Here is a 22,822-nt window from a genome sequence, read left to right as displayed (position 1 = left end):
AACTAGGCTTAATTTTGAGACTCTGCCGTGAAGGTATCTATTTTTGTATGTAGTACTTGGCTAAGTATGTGCAAGACAAAAATCTTAATCAGTTTCACAGGTGCTATACAAAGGATGTACTGGATTTTACACTACAGTGTATCACTACAAAGGTTCAGTGAGCATTTAGAGCAAGGATGGACACTGAAATATGATAGCAGACTAAATCCTTATCTACAGCAGGGTTTTGGGTTTTTTTTTGTAGTTTGTCTACATAGGCTGCAAGAAAAGAATCATCTTTATTTTGCATTCATTCACTGACAGATTGCTAATATTATGTTCAAAGAGACCTTACCAGTTATAAATGCTGATACATTACCAAAGTGCAAACTGTTTAACTGTTGTGATTTTTGTATTTTCACTCACATTACCTTTTACATACAGGTTCACAGAATTATCAAATAGACAAATGAATCATTTCCCTTTCAACTGATTACTAAAAAGAGTGATTAAAACATTTTAAAAGTAGAATCTCATGGTCATCAGTGCCACACATAAAAAATATGTGTAAAGCAATTTTTAAATTGACTTCCTAATTGAAAGAAGAGTTAGTATATTGGTAGACTTTGTTTATTGCCAATATTACATATTTAAAGGATGAGAAAATATTAGAAAATTGAGTATGGTTCCTTTATCATAGTTGAGTGATGTAAACAAATGGACCACGTACCACTCATTTGCATACATACAAAAACTTTTTCTGGATTTTGTATTTTCTAGTAATAAGCACTTTATTCAAGCAGTTTATTCTAGGGTTACTTCTGTGATCCACTTCTTTCTGCAATTCTTTATAAGTAACTGAGATGTTTTTTCTCCATAGGTTATAGAAAACCTTACAACATTAACTTATGTCTTTCTTGATCCATGGAAAATTATTTTTCCATTAGTTCCAGAAAATTACCGTTTTTCTTCTTGTATCTAACATACCTTGATTGTTGAAATGCTGCCTTATGGTCAGTCTCAAGATCATGGTTACACAGTGATATAATGCAGCTGCTTAAAAATAGTAAGTAGTAATGCTTTTATTTCACGTGGAACTGTGATTATTTTGCATAGCATGTACCCGCTGTGTACTTGGCCAGTACAGCCAGTGCCTAACACCTGATAAATTTCAATTTAGATGGCAACATTTCTGAGTCTACAGGGCAATCCTGTGTCACTGGGGACTTTTAGCTATCCAGAAAATGTATTTAAAAGTTATCCTTTTTGTATTTTAGTGGTGACTGAATACATTTCTATGAAATTAAAAAATAGGCACTTTTTACTTTTCAGAGTGATGTAAGTGCTAACTATTGCTGTTAAGATTAAATTACACAGGATGTCATTTCAACAGCAAGGTTATTTGGGGTTAAAACTAAATATATCTCAGGTTATATCACTCTGGAGCCCCTCCAGGAGAGCAAGTGGTTTTCCTTCACCCTTTCCTTTTCACTTCTTTGCATCATGTATCCAGGCCCTTTGGTCTTCAAGATGGGATCTCAGAGTACTTAGCTGCAGGGGTCTCCTACCTTACTTCACCAGGGGTAGTCTATTTTACTTTCCAAATCTACCTCATAACTAGAAGAATTTCAAACCTGGAAACAGAACAGCTGAATGGAAGATCAGATGGGTGTGGAGGCAGTGGGCATGATTAAGACCTTAAGGCCTCAAGGACATTTGAAATGCTATCACTGCACACAGTACATGTGCACACAAAATAAATACCTTGTAGGCATGTAACAGGGAAATAGCTTTCTCACAGAAGGTTACAAATTATTTTCCTTCAGAAATCATTTCTCTGTTCATAGAATCATAGAATAGTTAGGGTTGGAAAGGACCTTAAGATCATCAAGTTCCAACCCCCCTGCCATGGGCAGGGACACCTCACCATAACCATGTCACCCAAGGCTCTGTCCAACCTGGCCTTGAACACCGCCAGGGATGGAGCATTCAGAGCCTCCCTGGGCAAAGGATCCTGTTGATCCTTTTTTTTGTTGTTGTTGTTACCTGGACAGCTCATGCAGCACAGCTACTACTGTCTTTCTTGATACTGTCCATGTATGGAAACTTCAGTGTGGACCAGAACAGCCCTTGCATTGTAGATGAGAACATAGCACCCAGTCATTTTTTGTGATCCTCTTAGCTTGGAAACAAAAATCCTATGCAACAGACAAGCACTGCACAGAAGTTGGCCTTATTTGTATTTGTTCCAAGATAAATGATACTGTTAAAAAAAATAAATATGGAATGCATGATAGTGAATAGGGATCTACTGTAGGCAAACAAATGATTTTTATCATTTTAGTTAGTTTGATGCAGCCAACAAAGTTTCTAGTACCAGCCATGTATTCAGAGGGGTACAGAGCACTGTAGAACTTAGGACAGCATACACAGGAGAGTACACAAATGGCTCAGGAACTTTATTCAGGCACTTTAGACTATAACAATGTCTAATAATTTTGCTAGAAATATCAGTTTTCCATTTTATAGCTAGATCAAGTGACCTGAAAGCAGGCCTTTTGCTGTGGCAAAGATCTGAGTGACCTCAGACCCAAAAGTGCAGATCAAAAGTGCAGACTTTTCTTATCAGAACACCAATATGTACCTGCCCTCAGCTACTACCATTTTATCTGACACAGAACAATCACAGTAGGGAAGCATCAGGAGGTCTTAGGAATCTTCCAATTCAGCCAAAATAGCTTTTAGCAAAACGAACTTGGAACCAAGTAAAATAGATAGGTTTTTTTTTTTTCTGAGCTATTCTGATTTGGTATCTGCTCAGGTAACACAGAGGGCAGCTCTGCAAAGTTGGATTCACCTTATAGACAGTATGAACTAGAAACTGCCCTTTGCATCTAAGAGTGCAGCAACACCAGCTTCTGGGGAAGAATTGCTTTGGTTTTAGTAGAGAACTCCTGTAGGTGTACCCCACCCTGCCTAAGAGCTGAAATCAGTTATTTTTTCCCCAGGTGGCCCAGCTATGCCTAGCAAAGCATTATAATATTTTGAGTAGTCACGCTGACTTACATAGAGAGACCTGCATATAGGAAGTTCAATAACATATCTAAATGCTTTGCTAAACAAGCCAACCAGCTGCCAATCCCTTTGGGATAGGAAAGAAAACCAAAGGCTTTGCTTCTGGGCCAGGCAATTCTGCTGGGGGAGCCTTGAAGCTCTGCACTGGCAAATAGGATAGAGAAAGAAATAAATCTTACTGTAGATTCCCTTGGCTAACATTCCTCAGTACTGGTTTATTTATCCATGGGCAGATTTATAATGTACTTTGATGCTGAGCTCATAAAATTCTTAAAAGGAATGTTTAATAAGGCACTGAAGAGAAGAACGAGTTCTCATATGAAATTGGAGACATTATACTTCAGCAATAAGAAATTAAACAAGTATTCATGCTACTTACATTGCTGGAAAAAAGCTGTGGGAAACCGTATTGGCTAAACCTAAATTATGCATTAACGGCTGCCCTGAGACCACTCTCTAAAGCAACAATCTCATCAGCCAAATGTCAACTTGGAAGCAACAGGCTAAGAGAAAGTGTGAGCTCGTCCCTCACAATGCTGATGTGCCAGCACCTGAGGCCACCAAGGCTGCAGGCTGCAAGCTACTTGTGAGGCAACAGGATGGATGGAAGATGGCATTGCTGTATGGACTCTTTCAAGCAGGATATATACAGCTATTGTGTCTTTTTTATGGAGGCATCTCACCTGCAGAGATGGTCAAGGAGTTCGCTGTAGTAGATGTGGTAGAAGTGTTATTTCAAGAATGAAAAAGGAGTTAAGTAAAAGGAGACGTGCTGCAAAGTGATATTGGAACCATCCAAATACTTATATTGGCAGGATGGAGTAGTCCTAACCTTGCTGTTATTATTGGTCTGAGCATCAGAAACATGTGAACTCCAAGCTGTGCTCCCACACAGGCTAAGCTCATAGCATTACTCAAGCTAGAGAGCTGTATGTATGGACAGAAGTCAGCTTGGGACACCACTGAAACTCATTTTTTAGGAAGGGGCCTCAGGAACCAGATGTGACCTTTAGTTACTACACTACTTCAGAAATACATTTCTTCATTACAGAGAAACAAATCCAAGATTATCTATGTTTGTATTTTGAAATTGCCCAGTTACTAATTCTTTTAATTTTCTAAGTTACACTTTGTCCAAATACTTCAGACAGAAGATTTATTGGCAGTTATATTTTTCCTTAGGCAAACTGCCAGTGTCCTCTTTTAAACCTCTGCTTCTGTTCCAGCTGATCCCAGCACAAATGTGAAGGCTTAGGTTACTTCATACTTCTCAGACAGAGCTTCCAAACTTATATTCTGTAAAACCTTGATATAGCACCACTGTGTCTATATTGGGAGGAGGTGTGTAAAGCAGCTGGATATGTGGTTATTGTGAGTACTGACAAATTCTGCTGCTTTTTTACATCTGATGCCAAACATTCTAATATTGTCTTGGAACACAGTTGGTGCCATTCGAAAACCCTGACTTCTCCTCACTGTTCAGGGAAAAAGAAGCAAAGTGAGGAGAAACCACTGTAAACATGATGTGCATTATGTGTCAAGAAGTTTCAAATCAGAAATTTTAAATCAGTGAAAAGACCTTGATTTTTTCATGTGCTCTTGTTTTGGTAACAACTGCCTTAGAAATATGGCTAACAAATTACCTTGATCTTTTGCAAAACACTAGGGCATGTAAAATTAATGGATGGAAACGTTAGCATAAATTTTAACCAAGAATCCCAAACAACAAAAAATGGTGAACATATAGTGAGTCTTGGATTAATTTTTTTGGGGGTAGTGGTCGTGATATTTTCACCCGTGTGTGACGATTGTTTGCATTTTGTGGCTGCTTAATTTTTTTCAGGAGCTGATCACAGAGAATAGAAAGAGCTTCCATAATTTCTTGGAATTTTTACTGCTGTTCATTTCACATTCTGCCTTTCAACTCGGAGATCTCTAGAAAGCTTACCAGCAATTTCCCCATCAGCTATCAGAAGGCTTTAAATCATCAAGAGAGTAACAAAGAAAATTATGACAGAAATAGAGGAACGGGGTTTTAACGGCTGCAGCTTAGCTTGTGCAGGTTGTGTTTTTCTGTCTTCAAACAAAAAGTTGACATGGGCATTGATATTCCAGGTTAAGTTCAGAAGGAATTTAAATCAAGGCCACAGTGACCTGCAGGGCCTTCTATGTTCTTTCCCTTTGCTGTGTGCATGTGCCAACTTATATCTCTCCCCAACATTTATCTATATGAAACTGACAGACTTGTATTTTTAAATTCTTTCTGAATTTGATGGAGACACTATCCTTTAAAAGACACATTGTGCATTTGAGCTGCTGAATTTGAACTTGTTCGCAACAGACCCACTCATAAGCAAACATTGCTTTTGCATCTGACATATTAATTTATGTGTCTAATAACACAGTTACAGTGAGGCACCACTTTGGGGCTGAGAGGCTTATAACTTTTTAAGCTGTCTCTCATCTGTAACTGAGAATCTGACTGCTCTTAGTTGACTTTCAGGGCAAAGAAGTTTATCTGAAGTCCTACTGTGGCTTCAGCAAACCTCTTTAACATGACCCACAACAAGTAGAAAGACTCAGTGAATTGATTCTTCTGTCTTCTGTTAGCTACAGGTGAAACGAGGCAAGGTCAGATCTGATTCCTTCCCCTCATCACCTCAGGGCAAGAATGAAAGGTTGAGTTCTCCATTACATTCTCTCCAGCAACCTTCCTTGTCTCAATTCAGTGATGAGTTTTCCACTGTGGAACATTTGTTGGGTGGATGTGTGAGCCCAGCCCTGAGGCTGGCACACATAGCAGCTAGACATGCTTAGGACTGGCACAGTTCCTCTGACTGCAGGGACAAAAAAAGAGCAGGAGGAGGAGGAATGGGATGGCAGGGAAATGTGCCGCTTCAAATGTCACGCACCATTTTAGCTCTCACCTTTTCACAACATTTGTGTTACATCACTTGAGGCACAAGGTGAAAGGAACACAGCAAAGGAAGGGCAGTGGCCAACATCACTTCTGAATTAGAGCCCCTGTGCTTCACACCGCTCAAGGACACATTCCCCCAGCAAGGAATTTCTGCCAGAGTAGTAATGTTTGGATAAATGTGCCTACAAAACACTTGCAGTGAAAATAGAGAACTTATGAAGGTTTAAAATCTCCCTTCATATTTAGACAATGTACGTAAAAAAGAGATTTTTGCTTAATTCTTTCTTGGCACGTGTTACATTTAAATTATGACATGTGACGGGATAAAATTAACAATGTGAACTGGCAGTGCTGTCTTCCAGTTCCCCTTTGAGGAAACTGTAGGACACCATAACAAAGTGCCGTTGTCAGTACCCATTCTGGGACACTGCTCAGAGACAGCACAAAGACTCTGAGATGCAGAGCCCCTAGCTCAACTTACTTCCTAGCCTGGCATCCATTTTTTCCATAACCATTTTCTCCTGCTTTCTGCCTCCTACTCCAAGTTAGACCAAATTTAATAGCTAATTCCAGATGTTCTTATTCAAAAGTGTTCCCTGGCAGGAAATCAGTGCCCTATTTTTCAGATGGAGAAAAAAGAAATCAAACTAAACATTTTCTCAGAAGGAATGCTCGCATCTCTCTTACCCACTCTAAATCCATGCATGCATCAGTCATCCCACCACCTGCCTTCTGAGCCAGGCTACCAAAGACAAATTTAAGATGGATGAGTAGTCAATTATCTGCAAGAATGAAGTCTCAGTGGGTAATTGAACTCACCTACTCATAAGACTTAAAAAGGAAGAAAACTGGTTTTAGATATGATGCTGTGTGTCAGCAATGGAGTCATAACACGTTTCAGTAGTCTTACCCTGCTAACAGTATGCTGACTCAACAGTTAAGGTATTGTACTGCGTAACAGTGGCTCAAAGAATTCTGTAGTAGCTTGGCTATATATTCTTGGAATGTACATGATATAGTGTATCTGTAAGTCTTCTTCCCCTCCTGCGGGAAAGTTTTGCTGTAGTTCCTTGTTTCAGATCTTTGACCATATGACTCTTTTGATAAGGCATGAAAACATCATCATTCGGCTGTGAAACTTACACCAACATTAATCTGCAGGGAGTAGCAGATTTGCTCAGCTGTTCTGATGAACCACTTCAGCAGATGAAAGAAATATTAGGCATCACTTCTTGAATCTAAACTAGGTTTTTTATGATGTTTCTTTTCAGCACTGCAACAGATGGGTGTTGGTTATCACCATTCAAGCTGATTAAATTCTACTGGCACAGAAGTACAGAAACCCACGTATCCAAAGGGATCTTGTGCTCCATTAAGTAGTTGCAAACTAGTGTGGCTGTGGAGATGATGCACAGTGGAAATAGAATTGTCTCAAAGCTCAAAACACATCCCACTAAATGGCTTTCTAAGCATCTCCTTGCTCCATCCAAAAAAGACTGCTAGTAGGAGTTTCAAGTGGAAGTTTCCACCTTGTTATTACTTGCGTTGTAGGGGTTACACGGAGTGTGGTAACATTGTTCAGGGAAAGATCTTCAGGAGTATAATTATTCTTTCAAATCCATACGGATAAAGAAAGGAAATGATTCTAAGAACAGAAGACCTCAAAGACCTACAATGCAGGAGGAATATCTCTGTTGACTTAGCTGAGAACCTATCATTAGAAACGTCAGCCAGAGAATCATGGCAAGGACTTTCTTTATTGAAATGGTAACAAGTTATTCATCACTTCTCACTAGTTAGATGTGCTTACTCTGGAGCAGGTCTCTTCTTTTCAGAAAATCTGCAGTTTCATTAGGCACACTTGTCTTTAATCAACATTGCATCCAACTCTAATAAGTTCATGGAGTTTAAACAACATGGAGATGAATGCCTTTTGATAAAAATGATAGAAAGAAGGGTTTGCTAATCCTGCCTTGGACAGAATGACCTTGACCTGCAACAGGGAGTGATTTGCCTTCATTTTTGCATATGTTTTTAGTGAAAAAAACAGGTCACAAACATGAATTTGAAATGCAATTTACAAAAGCTGTAGTGTGCTATAGGCTATATTATGTATTTTTGAAGTTCTATATGCCATTGAAGAACACAGAAGACAAAACTAATGCTATATTACCTGTATGCTAAAAGTAGGGCATAATAAAAGAGACATTACATACCAATAAATCTAAAGCTGATCAAGACCTTCTGATTTAGAACAAGAGCAATGACAGAAAACATGATCATGCTCCTATGCACAGCATCTTTTTATAGAGATTAGTCAAGAATACGTTTAGACTTGTGAAGCTTTCGGATGTAGCATATGAATCAGCGATCTTGGGTTTTGGATGAACAGATAATGAATCATCAGTTCTCTTCCTCTATTTGTACCTACATTATGTTACATAAAGGGGCCAGGTACACTATTTGATTTTCTGGTATTATACCTGCAGGGCATTCATAATTTGATTTTGGAGCCAGCAGCCCTGATAGTAAGGTGTCATTTCTGAAACAGAGACATTCCATTGACCAACACCTCATCCCACTTTCAACATTGCTATGCTGTGACTAGCAGAGAAGTTGCTCCTTAAATACCTTATTTTTGGGATATTAAATACAGACTGCGTGAATTATGAATATGGTTATTATCTGAAGAAGCCAAATGTGTAATGCATGATGGCAGTAATAAAATGCGTGCATCATTTCTATGCTACCATTTTTATACAGAGCTAGAATTAAGTTTTCATCATGCTCAATGTCCTTATGACTACCCTGATAAAAAAAGCTACAAATTGAGCAACTTTCTTTCCCTTGAGGGATGGAGAGTTTAAAAAAGTTAGCATTCTCGTTTGGATGGAAACAAATTTATTAAGCTTTGTTTTGTAAAGTATTTACTTCCTTCCATTCCTTCTCATGTTCCCGAAGGACGGAATTGCAACTTCCTCTCCCAGAGCCATTTGATATGGCTAGGCACTCACTGGTTCAGGAGATAGCTTGTTCCAGCCCTATCAGAGGCTGCAAACTACCTTTGCTGGAATCCACCTCTCTCAGCCTTCCCTGTTAAGAGCTATACAGCTTTGCCTACATAGATAAACTGCAGGAAAACATGCAGGCTCAGGAACTTAAGGATGGGTTTTTCCTAACCCGTCAGAAAGACATGAATTCCATGTCACCCATGCTATATGTTATTTTGTGTCCCATCTCATTCTCTGGGAAAGGATCCCTGGTAGAACTTCCACCCTGGTAGAAGTTTGGGGTTGTTTATTTTTGTTTGGTTGTATGCTTGTTTTTTAAACCCTTATGTTTTCGAGAAGCACTCTGATGAATATTTATTCCTCTGATTCCTCTGAACATTCCAATTTTGTAACAAAAATTTCTAACTACACCTTGTTAAGAGAAGCTTTTTTCTTTTTATTAGTTTGGGAAGAAAAACAGATTTCCTTTTCCTCTCCAACACACTGTCCTTCAAAGAAAAGTCCTCAAATAACTACTCAAACCTTTAAATAGTACATTTTCACTAGTAAGTATGTCACTGATGTGAGAGCTCTACTCCTTTGCAGTAGAGTGCATGTGAGATGAAGTTAGTGCATGAGCTGTGTTTTACTTAATGAACAAAGTCCATCCAGTTGCCTGATTAACACGAAGTGGCCAGAAAGAACTGGCCAGGAAGGATATGTGTGGGTTAGATTAGCATATGAGCAACCTTAGGTGGTTTGAAGCAAAGTTTTGTTGGTGTGGTGTAGAAACAGTGTGGTGAAAGAGCAGCTGTGATTTTTTTGCATTAGCTGACCTTTTAATGGGCTTCAGAAGGAAAACCAGCCTGAATGCTTAAGTGAGATGAGGTAAAGTAGTAGTGAAAATCTTAGTGGCTTTTGCTAAGCTAACAGGGCAATAAGCCTTTGGTAATACATTAGGGGAGAAGTGTGATGAACCAGTTTAGTAGACTTGGAGCCAGAAGGGATGAGAATGTGAGGTGGAAATTGACAGCATGAGAAGTCACACAAGCAAAATTGATTAGAATAAATGGTAGGAAGATGGAAGCAGCAACATGTGTGGAAACAGAGATGTGGCAGATACTAAGATGTGGTGTCAGAGCAAAAGTCTCCAAAGAGGTGTGAAGTTTGCCTATCAGTGACAGCAAGCAAAGCAATTGGTTAGTATATCAGAATTCTGAGGAAAACTTTTTGTCAGTTTTACATGTAAGCGTGAGCAGCTGTCATTTGGAAATGGAGAGAAATGTTAAATCAAAAGTTCTGAAGGCCTGAGGGAAAGATTGCGATAGTCTGTTTACAGAAGTGCAATATCCATTCCATAGATGACTGAAATCATGTATGAGAGAATGATTTCCAAAACTGCCAGATTTGGAGCAATGAGTGATAAAAAGAGAATCCCCAATCTACAAATAAAATGTAATTTATTGTATGCCAAAATAGCAGTGTCCAGTTTGGGGTCCCTCAATAAGAAAGCTTCATGGACTAACTGGGGTGAAAGCAGTGGTGAGTCATCAAGATGGTTAGGGGACTGGAACATCCTCAAGGTGAGAGGCTGAAGGAGCTGAGCTTGCGTAACTTGCAGAACAAAATGCTAAGTAACAGTGGGTCAGAGTGCAGTCTCCCACTGCTAAAAGGGGGAGCAAAGATAGAGCCAGGTTTTCCCCAAATATGTACAGCAAAAGAGGCAGTGGTCACAAGCTGCAGCAAAGGAATTCCAGATAGATAAATGGAAAAAATTACAAGAGTAATTCAGCACTGGCACAGGTTGCCTAGAGAAGCTGTGGACTCTCTGTCCTTGGAGGTATTAAAAGCTCAGCTGGATAAGCAACCTGAGCAGCCAGATCTAACTTTGAAGTTAGTCCTGTTTTGAGGAGACTGGATCAGATGACCTCAAAAGGCCCCTTGCAACCTCTGTTATTCTATGCATAATTCTCCAGAGAACCATGCAAGGTTTTTCTCACTGATTAAACCCATTTTAAAGATTACAGACTTACTGTGAGCATTATTGCATATATGAAGCAAGCATATTTTGACAGTAAACTCTCTGTGTTCTGGGAAGCAGCATCCAAGAATAACCCAAGGAAACCAATTTATTGCAAATATGTTATTTAGGCCACAGATCTTTCTACACTGAGGGCCCGAACTACTTCGCCTCCCATTATAGCGTGAAACAAGACTGAGGCTGTTACAGTACTTGGATTTAACAGCTTTATTCCTTCCAGCAAATCTAAAAATGAAATTAATCTCTGCATGAAATCTGATCCCTGTGAAACTGGGGAATATATACACACACACACATATATGCTGTGCATCCAGAAAGGATAACTAGGCCAGATCCTACGAAACTGATTTTATGACTGAAGTGATTAGAAATTAGACTAAATATGAACAAGAAAAGGTTCATTCATTTCTTAGGCCTATGCCATAGGGGAGCTTATTCCCTCCATACAGCAAATCCAAGAAAAACTTGGAACAGAATTTCACTATACTGATGTCCAAGCCCTGTCTTCCCTTGTGATACACAAGACAAAAAGAACCGTGTAAGAAAACCTAAAGTACAGGAATGGATCGTGTCTCTTGGGCGACAGAACAAGAAAAGGAGCATTATCCAGACCCTTTAAAAGCTTCTAAACACTCTGGATGAGTGTATTTTGCAAATGTTGGCTGGGCTGCTGTCAGACAGAGCAATGCTCATTCAGGACGAAGGTTTTCATTCAACGTGTTATGGGAATGATGATCATATTGAAAAATCATGTGGCTCCTGCAAGGCTGTAAAGAATTATTCACATGTGGGTAAAGAAATCACATTTTTGCTTGAAAGATTGCAAAGAGCAAGAATACTTCCCACGTAGCTGATGGAAGAGTCTTCAACCAACATTGCTTTGTCACACAGGGCTAAACATAAACCCAAATGCACAGAGCATCATTTCACTTACTGTTTTCTTTGGAAAAGACTCAGAAGAGGTAATTCCTCCACCTGCACCTAGGAAAAAGAATAAATACTGATTATCTATACACAGAAACATGATTTATTATTTTATTTAATTTATTAAATTTATTAAATAATTTATTATTTATTAATTATGAAATGTTTGGCCACAGAATCTCAAAGTTCAACCTTCTTGGGTGAGTGGTTGGAAAAAAAAAAAACCCACAAAAAAAGAAACCAACCTAAAAAAAGATAGAAAGAAATGTAGTTTCAAAGAAAGTTTGCATCTCTTTAAAACATTCAGGAGGGTCTTTGCACTCTCAAAAACTGGCCTATATTCATAAGCCAGATTTATACTCATGTATAGACTATATACTCATATATAAAACGTATGTGTGCGTTCTGGACTCTCTTATTAATCCTTCATTGGAAGTTCAGATTATTCCAAGAACAAATACTTACATTCATGTTCTTCCTTCTTTCAGTTTTTCCTTCCCTTTTAAGTAGCAACAATTTAGAAGTAACATGGCATTGTCTTTATTTCGTCTGTTGCTTACTATGTATAACCAAAGTAACTATACTTTTAAAAGGCTTCATTTTGCGTAAAAGCTGTTTAAGGGAATCTTGCTCAAAATATAATGAATTTAATATAATCACATTACACAAAACATATGAGCAGCCTGAGATACATATTCTTGCTTTTTCTATGTCAGTTGTTTCAGAAAGCAATGCACTTCTCTTGCGCTATACATTTCCAAAGTGATGATTCACCTACCATTTGCTAATCTATCATTAATCAGTCTTAATAAGATTAGACATTTTACATCAATTTCTAGCTTCCAATTTAGTCAAAAAGTTTCAGTTTACAGGAATTTAAATGCCTCAAATTTAAATGCCTTTGAATTTAACTTTGCAAGCGAAGTTCTGAGACTCAGTGACTAGCATGAACTTTCGATATTGACTTAAAAAGAACCAGACTTCTAGCCCCTGCCAGTGCTTGAAGAGTTAGGCCTACACTGTATCTTGGTGAGACTGATTATCCTTGTAACTGCTGTAAGAGAGCATAAACTGCATCCATCTCTGCATAATTTCTGGTGAGTCTGGCTGCAGGCCCCTTGCCCATTCTCTAGAGTGTGGGTGCATTCTGGTGGGCAGATCTGTGAAAAGGCGTGATTTCTGCAAGCAGGAAATGGATTTACTGTCCTGTCCTGTCCAAGTCTGAGTTTTCTAATATTGTCTAATAATGCAGTATCTAGAAAAGTTAAACTTTTCTGAAAAATTACTATTCCCACTCCCAACTTTATGTAATTTTGTCTTTTTTTAAATCTTTTTTTTTAACTTTATTTCTTTCAAAATTTAAAGTTTATTCCAAACAAACATGATTTAGCAGCAATTTTATCCTAAATGATACTCACAAAAAATGCTCTTGGAGTCTCCTGAAGTATAACAGTATCATCAGATAAAAAGGAGTTTTGTGGGCATTGGAATATTCTTTTCCAAACTTCCTCTGATTTGTCTGTTAAGTATTCGCAAGTTACTGATGTCCTCTTGGTGAGGGTATCCTAAAGGCAAGAGCATGTTATGTCTGGTTGAACCATGAGGAATGGGGTAATAAAAATTCCAAAAATATCAAATACTTATTTGTTCCTCATATGGACTGTGCCAATAACAAAGAAATCCCTAAAACAGCAGAGTTTCCCAGGGAAAGTTTCCTCAGTTTATATTTGTAACCATTAGGAATTTTCAAAATTCACCAATGCTCTGAGAATCAGATAAAGAAAATAAAATAACCTTCTATGAAGACTATGTAAGACTTCTCACTGTATTTCATCAGATAAATCACCAATTTTAAATTTTCAAAGGCTCACAGGCTCAACTCAGTTTGTACTTTACTAGCCTTGCTATGTACCTGAATAATTACTATTTACATCACAGTCACACTGATAGAAACCTGCTGCTCAGCTTCAGAGGTAATACATGTTTACAAAGATTAGTCTTAGTAGCAGAACAGAAGAGCTCAATTCAAGAAGAGGGGAAAAAAAAAGGCTGTTGTAAATCTTGTGTGAGAGCACTGTCCCCTGACTAATGGACCATGACTACTATCACAGATATTCTTTCATTAACGCTGTGCTTCACTCGCAGGTGTTGAGTGATGCTGCAGGAACCAAGTATGTGCAATCCAAAAGAAGGCGGGTGTTCTCTGTTTTCTAGTTACCCCAGTATTCTGCCTTTGGCACAGCAACTGATTTTAGTCTCAAGCCCAAAACAAAGTCAAAACCTTCCTTGTTAAATTGCATACTATAACTGCCTTGAGCTAGCATTGCTCTCCTACTCTGCAAACAGCAATGATTTTTCAAGGGATGCGTTACTATGCAAGTGAAACAGAGACTTTTTTTTTCTTCTCTCTGGACTTTTTTTCCTATGAATATGGCCATGATTTAACTTTGCTCTGATTAAATGCTTATCTTTGCTTCAAAAAGATTAAATTAAATGCCAAAGGCTGTTCAACTCTTTCTCCATCCTCAACTGCAACATACTTCTTTCCTCCTGGAGCTGTGCAGGAGGACAGCAGAGAAGCACAACAGCCTGAAAGTAATAAATTCAGAGTAAACCACAAAAACCTTGACTAATTACTCAGTTTCAAAACATGGAGTGAAAAGAGTAGCTCTTTCATTCTACTCTGCCATAAAATGACCAGAGCCAACAAAACAAATGACCAAAGCAGCCAAATGCTACCCGATAGCTGACAGAAATACACAGTCACCCATTTATCTGCTCTCAGAGATGCTGATTGAAAAGCATTGGTTAATTCAAACAGGTGAAGAACAGTGAGACCTGGAGGGCTGGCTGCATATAAAAGCAGTCACTGTGGAGCTAATTCCCTATATTTGTCTTTGAATAGAACAGTGCAATCTCAGTTGCCTGCTTGTCACCAGCAGGCTCTGTGAACTCCTTGCAAAGTGAGCCTGTGCCTCACATCGCCTCCAGATCATCTAGGCTGCAACTCTTTTTGAAAACATACGTTCAAAGTTTACTGAAGCTATGGTGCCTATGCTGAAACTGTATTTACTATAACTAACTTGTTGCAATTAGCTTCTTACAATTAAAGTACAATGTTTCCAGAAAAAGACAAAGAACTAGTCTAGGTGGTGAATTTGCATTTCCTTGTTACAGAAGCAGCTAGAGGTACAACCCCCCTCATGGGGCTTGATTTTATAATCAACCCTGCCTCTTCAGGGAATATATTTCTGCCATTGCTTCTATGTGCACCTACAAATGTCAGGAAAGCTGATATACCACAAAGTGCTGTCATATGCACAGTAAGGCAATGATTTATTTTTTTTTCCTCTAGTGCTCCCATTTTAGCAGCCCTATTTGAAAGGTAAGACAGACAGATCTACCTTTTAAGCTGCCAATGACAGGAGCTGCTGAACCAAAGTAACTGGAAACCTGAGTCCTCTATAAAAAGCACAGCTAGGGAGCCATCACTTACAGAGCAAACTGGGGTACTACCTCAGATATCCCTGTCAGTTTGCCTCAACGTGGAGACATCTCCTTGGATGAGGAAAGAGCTATCCTGGCTCACCACAATGCTCTCTGCTTGTATTGGCAACCGGAAGCTGGGACACCAGTCCATGGCCATGAACATGCTCCAGGTTTAATAAGCAGACATGAAGCTGCTGTATCCAGTCCATATTTACTGAGTTGGGCAATGATCTGCCCATGAAAGGCTCTGTATCTTACTACTGGTTTGTTGGGGTTTTTTTTCTAAGCATATCACCTTAAATAATCTTTCATGATGTTTTCCAAGTCAGGCAAAGCAGGTATTTTAACACAATAGGAACAAAATGTTCCGTAGTGGTAAACAGTGCCATGAACTACTACATGGTAGCAGAAATATGCGTAGCAAAGCCTTGAGGTGACTCCTTTTGTGCAGGCTTCAAGCATAGAATAAAATAATTTCCCAGGTCTTATTTAATGCCTGCACATAGGTAGCGTGATACAGCAGCCCCAGCTGCTGCATGTGCTCCCCAGTAATGCAGCAGCCTAGCTAAGTGACAATGAAAGGAAAGCAGAATGGACAAAGACGCAAGTATCAAAGGCTCATAAAACATTTCCAGAGTTATTCACTCATCTTTTGTAACGGGTAAATAGAGGAGATTTGTTAAGTGCCGGCCATGTGCCCAATCCTCTCTTACGCCCATGGGGAATGTTGGGCCCTGCTTACTGCTGCCATGCAAGTGGCTGCAGTTGAAAGTTACTTGTCGCTCTTCCTAAAGAGAAATAAACCCTTTGCAACTAGCAAGGCTTCCAGATCACAGGTACTGTTTTCTAGCTCTTTCCCCAGGCAAACTGTGAGAAAATATTATCTACCTTTGAGAGGAAGCTGTCAGTCACCAAGAGAGAAGAAAGATGGAGAAGGGAAAGGAGAGAAAGAGGATGTGAGCAGCAGTGATGTGACTTGAGAAGTGGAAGACTAGGGAAGGTCGTCCTGAATAACTGGCACCAGAAAACAGAACAGTACTTTCCAAAACCTTGTCTGCATTGGCAGCTAGTGCTTCAGGCTGCATCTGTGTGACAGTGTCACGTACTGGCACGAAGGGCAGGAACTTCAGTCACCAAGGGACTGAGTTAAGAAACTGGAGCCTTACTGTCCTATGAATACTCTCATTATACATACGGAGCCAGCATACAGAACCATGAGCCATGTGTAAGTCAGCAGAACTCTTCTCTCTCTATCCCTGTCATGACTGTTTTTTCTCTCTACCTCTGTGTAGCTTGAATCCACAATGGAGGTGTCCTTGTTGCCACCCGCCATGCTCACATGCTCACACACTATCTCCTAATAAACTCTCACACAAAGCAGTGGAGCTTTTAATACTTTTTTTTCTTACAAACCAAGAAGAGAAAAATAATGTGTGTGAGCCACAAAGATTCTGTGTGATCACTGTAAATCACTTTGCTTCATAGAGAGCACAGGGCTTTCAGCTTTTTCTTTGTGTATGGTCTCATCTACTAGTAAAACCTACGTACTCAGAAAATCACAGTTCACAGGCTCCATATCATAGAATCATAGAATAGTTAGGGTTGGAAAGGACCTTAAGATCACCTGGTTCCAACCCCCCTGCCATGGGCAGAGACACCTCACACTAAACCATGTCACCCAAGGCTCTGTCCAACCTGGCCTTAAACACCACCAGGGATGGAGCATTCAGAACTTCCCTGGGCAACCCATTCCAGTGCCTCACCACCCTAACAGTAAAGAACTCCTTCCTTATGTCTAGCCTGAATATGTATCACATCTTCTAGAGTGACTGCAAGTCATCTGTTTGCCCTTGGGAAAGAGCAGATGGCCCAGCAAGGTGACAGTGAAACTGCCAATCCACAGAAGACCCAGAGAGCCTGACAGCAGCCAGGGCATAGTCTTTGAAGAGCAGTAACTCAAGGATGGACCTTCTCTGGGCAACTCACAGCCTGCACAACAGTATGTGCTGCCCGTGGGTGGACCACCCCTCCAGCATCCGCAAGGGGCTTTTCAGCCTAGTGCATCCTGCACGTAGGACCTCCTGGGAGTCAGGGCGCGAGCAGCAGCACGGCGTCGCTATTGCTAACGCTGCCGGCGCTGCGTCCTAACTGACTGTCCCCTTGCTCCAGCAGCAGGCAGTAGATAGAATGCAGGACCTACGGCAGGGCCTGTCGCATTCTCGGCCGGTGCACAGGTCACCAGGGGGGGAGCGGGGAAAGGACACCCCAGGTGTCCCTGCGGGGGGAGCGGCACTCAGCGCTCCGCAGCCAGGCCCGCCGCCTGGCCGGCCGGGACACGTGAACCGGCCGCAGCCACCGCCCCACGGAGCGGGCTCGACCAGCGGCGGGGGCCGCCCCTTGGCCGCCCGCCGCGGGCAGGGCACATAAAGGCGGCGGCGCGGGGGAGCCGCGGAGCAGACCCGAGAGCTGCAGCGGCTGCGCGGCCCCATGCACTGCAGCAGGTAAGCGCCGACTGCGCTCAGGCCCCCGCGTTATCCCGTACTTCTGCTCCGGTTTGTCTCTAGGTGCGCTCCCCCAGGCCCGCGGAAACTGCGCTGCTCTCCTGCCCTGCGCCCGGTTTACAGCGCCTGCAAAAGGGTCCTTGTCCTTGTGCAGCGCCTGTCAGCACTGCTGAACCCTCCGCATCCCGTGCTGGCGGTTCATTTGTGCCTCTCCTAGCAGCCTGCCTGTTCCAGGTTGTGCTGTTGGCGTTTGCTGTCGTTTTGCTGGGTATTATCGTATTATCTCTCTTCCGTACTGCAAAAGCTTAGAAGCAGTTGCCCTAGGGCCTGGTCACAGAAATTAAGAGTATTGTTGAAGCCCTTGTGTTTTGCCTATTAAAGCAAAGCAAAATGTGGTTAATTTGATGCTGGTGCTCCCCTTGTCCTACTTACTATGGCAAATACTGCCACTGGGAGGGGGTAAAAAAAAAAAAGCAAGCAAAGAGAAGAAGAGGCCAGTGCAGTTTCTGCCTTTTTTTGGCAGGGCTCTGGAATACCAGTGGGAACCCTGGGAAGGAGAAAGCCGTTTATTTAAGTGACAAAGCAAATGCTCTGCCTTCCCATGACTCAACAGAAGTCTGCATTTCTAGCAAGGGCTGCATCCTTCTCAGGAGTTACGTGCTGCAGTTAAAGCCCCTTTTTTCAAATAGTCAAGCTAGCTGGCTTTGAATGGGCCATGCTCTTGCACAGTAATTGCCATTTTCAACAGCGAAGAGGCTGGGTTGTGAATAAATCTTTTAAAATAAAGCTGTAGATTCTCACTGAATACTTGCAGTAGGCTTTCGCCATGGGCTTTGGAGATTACAGAAAGATGTTTTTAAACCAGTTCTTCAAGCACAATGAGGTGAAAAAATAGTATGTGACTTCCGCCCTTTCTCCACACCCCACCCAATTCCCCCCCTCCACCCCCCTTTCACTCAGCAGTCAAAGTTAACAGTGCAGGAGCTTTGTTACCTAGTCCTGGGTTAACAGCTCATAGAAAAATACTTCCAAAGGTGCTTTAGCTTTTATTCAGCCAAATTAATCAAAACCCAGAGTGCCTAGCAAATGCACTTACGGTTGTTCAAAGCCACAGCATGACCATTCTGCATCAAGCTACATCGTATCCCATTTGATGCTCTGGTGGGATAGGTGGCTTGCTTAATACACTGCTGTCTCTACTCGGAGATGAAGCAACTGTTCCAGCTTGCTGGAACTTTTAAGACCTGTCTCGGAGTCTCTAAAAGGGAAGCTGAAGTGAATGAGCACTTCTACTGCAACCATTTGCTTGTTACTAGGATGTTATTTTCTGTATTTTCAAGGAAATGTGTTTAATTAGCTGTCACTAAAAGCTGTTTCAGAGGTTTGGAAAAAGCAAGCAAGACTGCACTTGAATTGAAAGAGTTCAGCATTAGCAAGAAATGACTGAATAATGTCACCCTAGTTCCTTAGCTTGAACACTCAATTTTAATTTAGGCTGCATTACTTAAAGCCATGCAAAGACAGGGTTATGAATAATTAAGACAGTTGATGGAGCAAATAGCATTCTTCAGAAGCTTCTTACCTGATGCAACAAATAACATCCTGCCTTTCTGCTTATTTCAGAATGATACAGATCTTGGATCCAAGACCTTTGCCAAGTTCCATCATGCCTGTGGACGTGGCCATGAGAATTTGCTTAGCGCATTCTCCACCGCTGAAGAGTTTTCTTGGCCCCCTTGAGGACTGCCAAAGAAACAACTTTGTGAACAGATTGAAACCCCTCAGACCATGTCTGCATGTGAAACGTGACTCCGAAGCTCAGAAGAGTGACTGGAACCACTCAGCAGCCCGAGCCAAGAAGCGAGTTGTGTTTGCAGACTCGAAAGGGCTATCCCTGACAGCGATACACACTTTCTCCGAGGTCCAGGAGCACTCTGGGTGGGATCTTCAGTTTGACCTCTTAGGCATTGAAAGCATAACATCTGGCTTAAAGCTACATGAGGAAGAAAACTTGATTCTGGGTTTCCCTCGGCCCTCAGCTGACTACCTGGACTTCAGGAACCGCCTGCAGAAGAACTTGGTCTGCCTGGAGAACTGCACCCTGAAAGAGAAGGTGCTCTCGGGCACTGTGAAAGTAAAAAATGTGAGCTTCGAAAAAAAAGTTCAGGTTCGAATCACCTTCGATACATGGAAGGCCTACACAGATGTTGAGTGTGTGTACATGAACAATGTTTATGGTGATTCTGAAAATGATACCTTCTCATTTACCATTGACTTGCCTCCTGCCATTTCCTCTGAAGATAGGGTAGAGTTTTGTATTTCTTACCAAAGTGGAGGTCATACCTTCTGGGACAATAATGGGGGTCAGAATTACAAGATTCTCCATGCAGAGTGGAAGCCCGATGGCGTTCAGATACCATCTGCCAACAAAGACTGTGGAGATCCTCAGTCTCTGAGGAGAGGACAAGAGAGAGTGCCTGATCAACTTGGTAGTCCAAGGCTGTCAAGGGGTCTTTTCCCCCAGTGGCAGAGCTTGGGTCAGTTTGAAAATTCATCACCATATTGGTGATCAGTATTAGCAAGGAAGCATTCTTCCCTTTGACAATGGTGTTATCTGATTCACATACTGTATGACAAAACCAGCTGGCAGGTTTTGTTGGCTGGCTGAACAAATCTGTGGGACTTGTTAAACCATGTTATGCTACTGAAGTTCGTAGCCAAACCTTATCCTTGTAGGGAAGGCAAACTAGGATACAGCCCAGTGCATATGCCACCTACTATAGAAATAGCATGTCCGTATCTTAAGTATATGCTGCTTGCTTTCTGCTGTCGACTACCCTGAGTCACTAGAAGAGAGACTTGTGTGGAAGTATGGAAGACAATGGTATCTTAGCAAGCTGTAGTAACTGCATGTGTTAGTACGTGTGTGTGCACACAGGGACGTTACATGAACGGAACATAATTAATTTTACACCTATTAGGTGTGCAGTCGAGACGGGGTGATGCTGTCAGGATGGAGACTTGCTATGACTGTATGTGCTTATAGCAGAGGCAGATAGGAATGCATGGCTAGGATTTGTGGCTTCAATACAGGTTAAGAAACTAGGAGAGAATAATGGGAAAGTGGGAAAAGAAGAGGTAGGATGTGCTGTATAACTTGGAGACGTGCAGTGTTCTAATTTTTACTTTCTGAAGCTGGTCTTCTAAATCCCAGAGGATGTGCTATGGGATAAAAAAGAGGATACAAAAAATGATGCAAAGTGAGTGTTGAAAGTGACTGCTGCTTTGGAAAGACAGCTCTGTCCTCATTGGCTTTGTGAATAATGAATGTCTTGCATCTGAGAACAAATTTAACCTCAACTTCATCATCTTACTCATCAGGCAGATGGTTACCTTCTAATGTTAAAGAAAAACATGCCTTTTAAAATTAAAAAAACCACCCTACATGCCAAAAATAGGGTCAGGTGACAAAGTGATTTGTAAACTTCCCAGTCTGTAGCAGAATTAGATGATTTGATTCATCACCTGATCTTACAGCATCTGATGGGTGAGTGTCCTGCTCTCTTTTGCAAAGTCAGTGGTGACTTTTCACAAGTGTGTAACATAGGCAGGGTCCTTCATATTGAAGACAGTGAATTAGCTGCACTTTGTGAAAGCTATTTTCTTTAAAAGGGTAGGGTTGCTACTAGGTTTTTTTTTCTAGACTGAATATAGGCTTGCACATAAATAGAAAACTATTTTATTGTACCTCATTTTTTGAAGTGTTTCCTTTTTTAGATTTCAGTAAATGTATGTTTTATATCTGTATGCTTATAATTTAGCTTTCTGAAGTGTCAAACTGTAAGTCTATGTTTCATGCAAGACTTGTGTGAGAAATTGTCCAATACATACTCAGCAGGTGTGAATACTGGCACACATTTTAGCTATACAGAAATGGTATTAACATCAAAATATAAATCACATTTTTGCCCATTGCTAAGTGTAATATCTTGAGTCTGAAGCTACTCGCAGTGCAGCAAGATGATAAATATTAACGTGAAACAAGCCTCCTCCACTAGTTGCACTTTTTCCCTACATAATCCCTGCTGTTATGTGAAAACTAGCCATTTTAAAAATAAATTGTATTTTGATACACCTGGTTGTTACAGCGTCAGCTCAATCTGTTTTGTCGACTTCTTTAAACAATTTCAGTTGTGATACAACACCCAACCAGTCCTTTGCCATGGGATGTTGCTATGGTATATCTCAGGTTGGCAGCTGATGTTATTCTGAAGATTAAGTCCAAGCTCTTCACTATGTGAGAGATCCTCAAAAGTATTCACCTCATGAGTTGTGACATCTAAAAAAGCCAACCCTGTATCTCGCCAGCTCTAACTGGAACATTACTGGTTTGACAGATTCTGTCTGGGGTCTTACTGTGGCGTGGGAGTCTGGCAGGAGTCTGTCTGGCAGGAGCTATAGCACATGTGATGTTTTTATAGGTGCATCTACACAGCAGCACCTTGTGTTTACTGTCTTGCTTTCACCTGGTACTTCGCTCATTATGGTTTGGGGCTGTTTGGGGCACTGGAGACTGGGTTTTCTCCTCTGACACCCAGGAACCCAGCTGAACCAAACAACTCCATGCTGAACCAAACAACTCCATGCAAAATAGAGTGTGTGTCTTTGAACCAGCCATTCACCTTTGATGCTACAGTGTGGATTTACCCTTGCAGTTGCTTAGGATGCAGAAAATGGTACATTGTTTCCCAGGGCCCTAGTCTGCAGGTGGCAGAGGGGTTTGGTTAGACCCCTGCTGCTCCTTGGTGACAATTTAGATCAACACAGAGCAAGAACAGGCTAGCCACCACCAGTTGCACACCAGATACTTTATGTGGGATTTCTTAACACAGCTCAGTGACAA

General features: G+C 41.0%; 1 protein-coding gene across 1 annotated transcript; it reads left to right on the top strand.

The window, feature by feature from the left end:
* Window positions 1–17,763: 17,763 nt before the first annotated feature.
* Window positions 17,764–22,053, top strand: PPP1R3C (protein phosphatase 1 regulatory subunit 3C). The gene is made up of 2 exons (XM_061348949.1): window positions 17,764–17,919; window positions 19,543–22,053. Exons 1-2 carry the CDS (start codon window positions 17,906–17,908, stop codon window positions 20,486–20,488), a joined length of 960 nt encoding a protein of 319 aa, XP_061204933.1. The 5' UTR covers window positions 17,764–17,905; the 3' UTR covers window positions 20,489–22,053.
* The last annotated feature ends 769 nt before the right edge of the window (window positions 22,054–22,822 follow it).

This window comes from Neopsephotus bourkii, unplaced genomic scaffold, assembly GCF_033783945.1.
Source record: "Neopsephotus bourkii isolate Nb327-2 ecotype Australia unplaced genomic scaffold, CSIRO-AGI_Nbou_v1 NB_379, whole genome shotgun sequence".
NCBI classification, from domain to species: domain Eukaryota; kingdom Metazoa; phylum Chordata; class Aves; order Psittaciformes; family Psittacidae; genus Neopsephotus; species Neopsephotus bourkii.
Note: the sequence above shows the minus strand (reverse complement) of the source record. Positions and strands in the feature narration are given on the sequence as shown.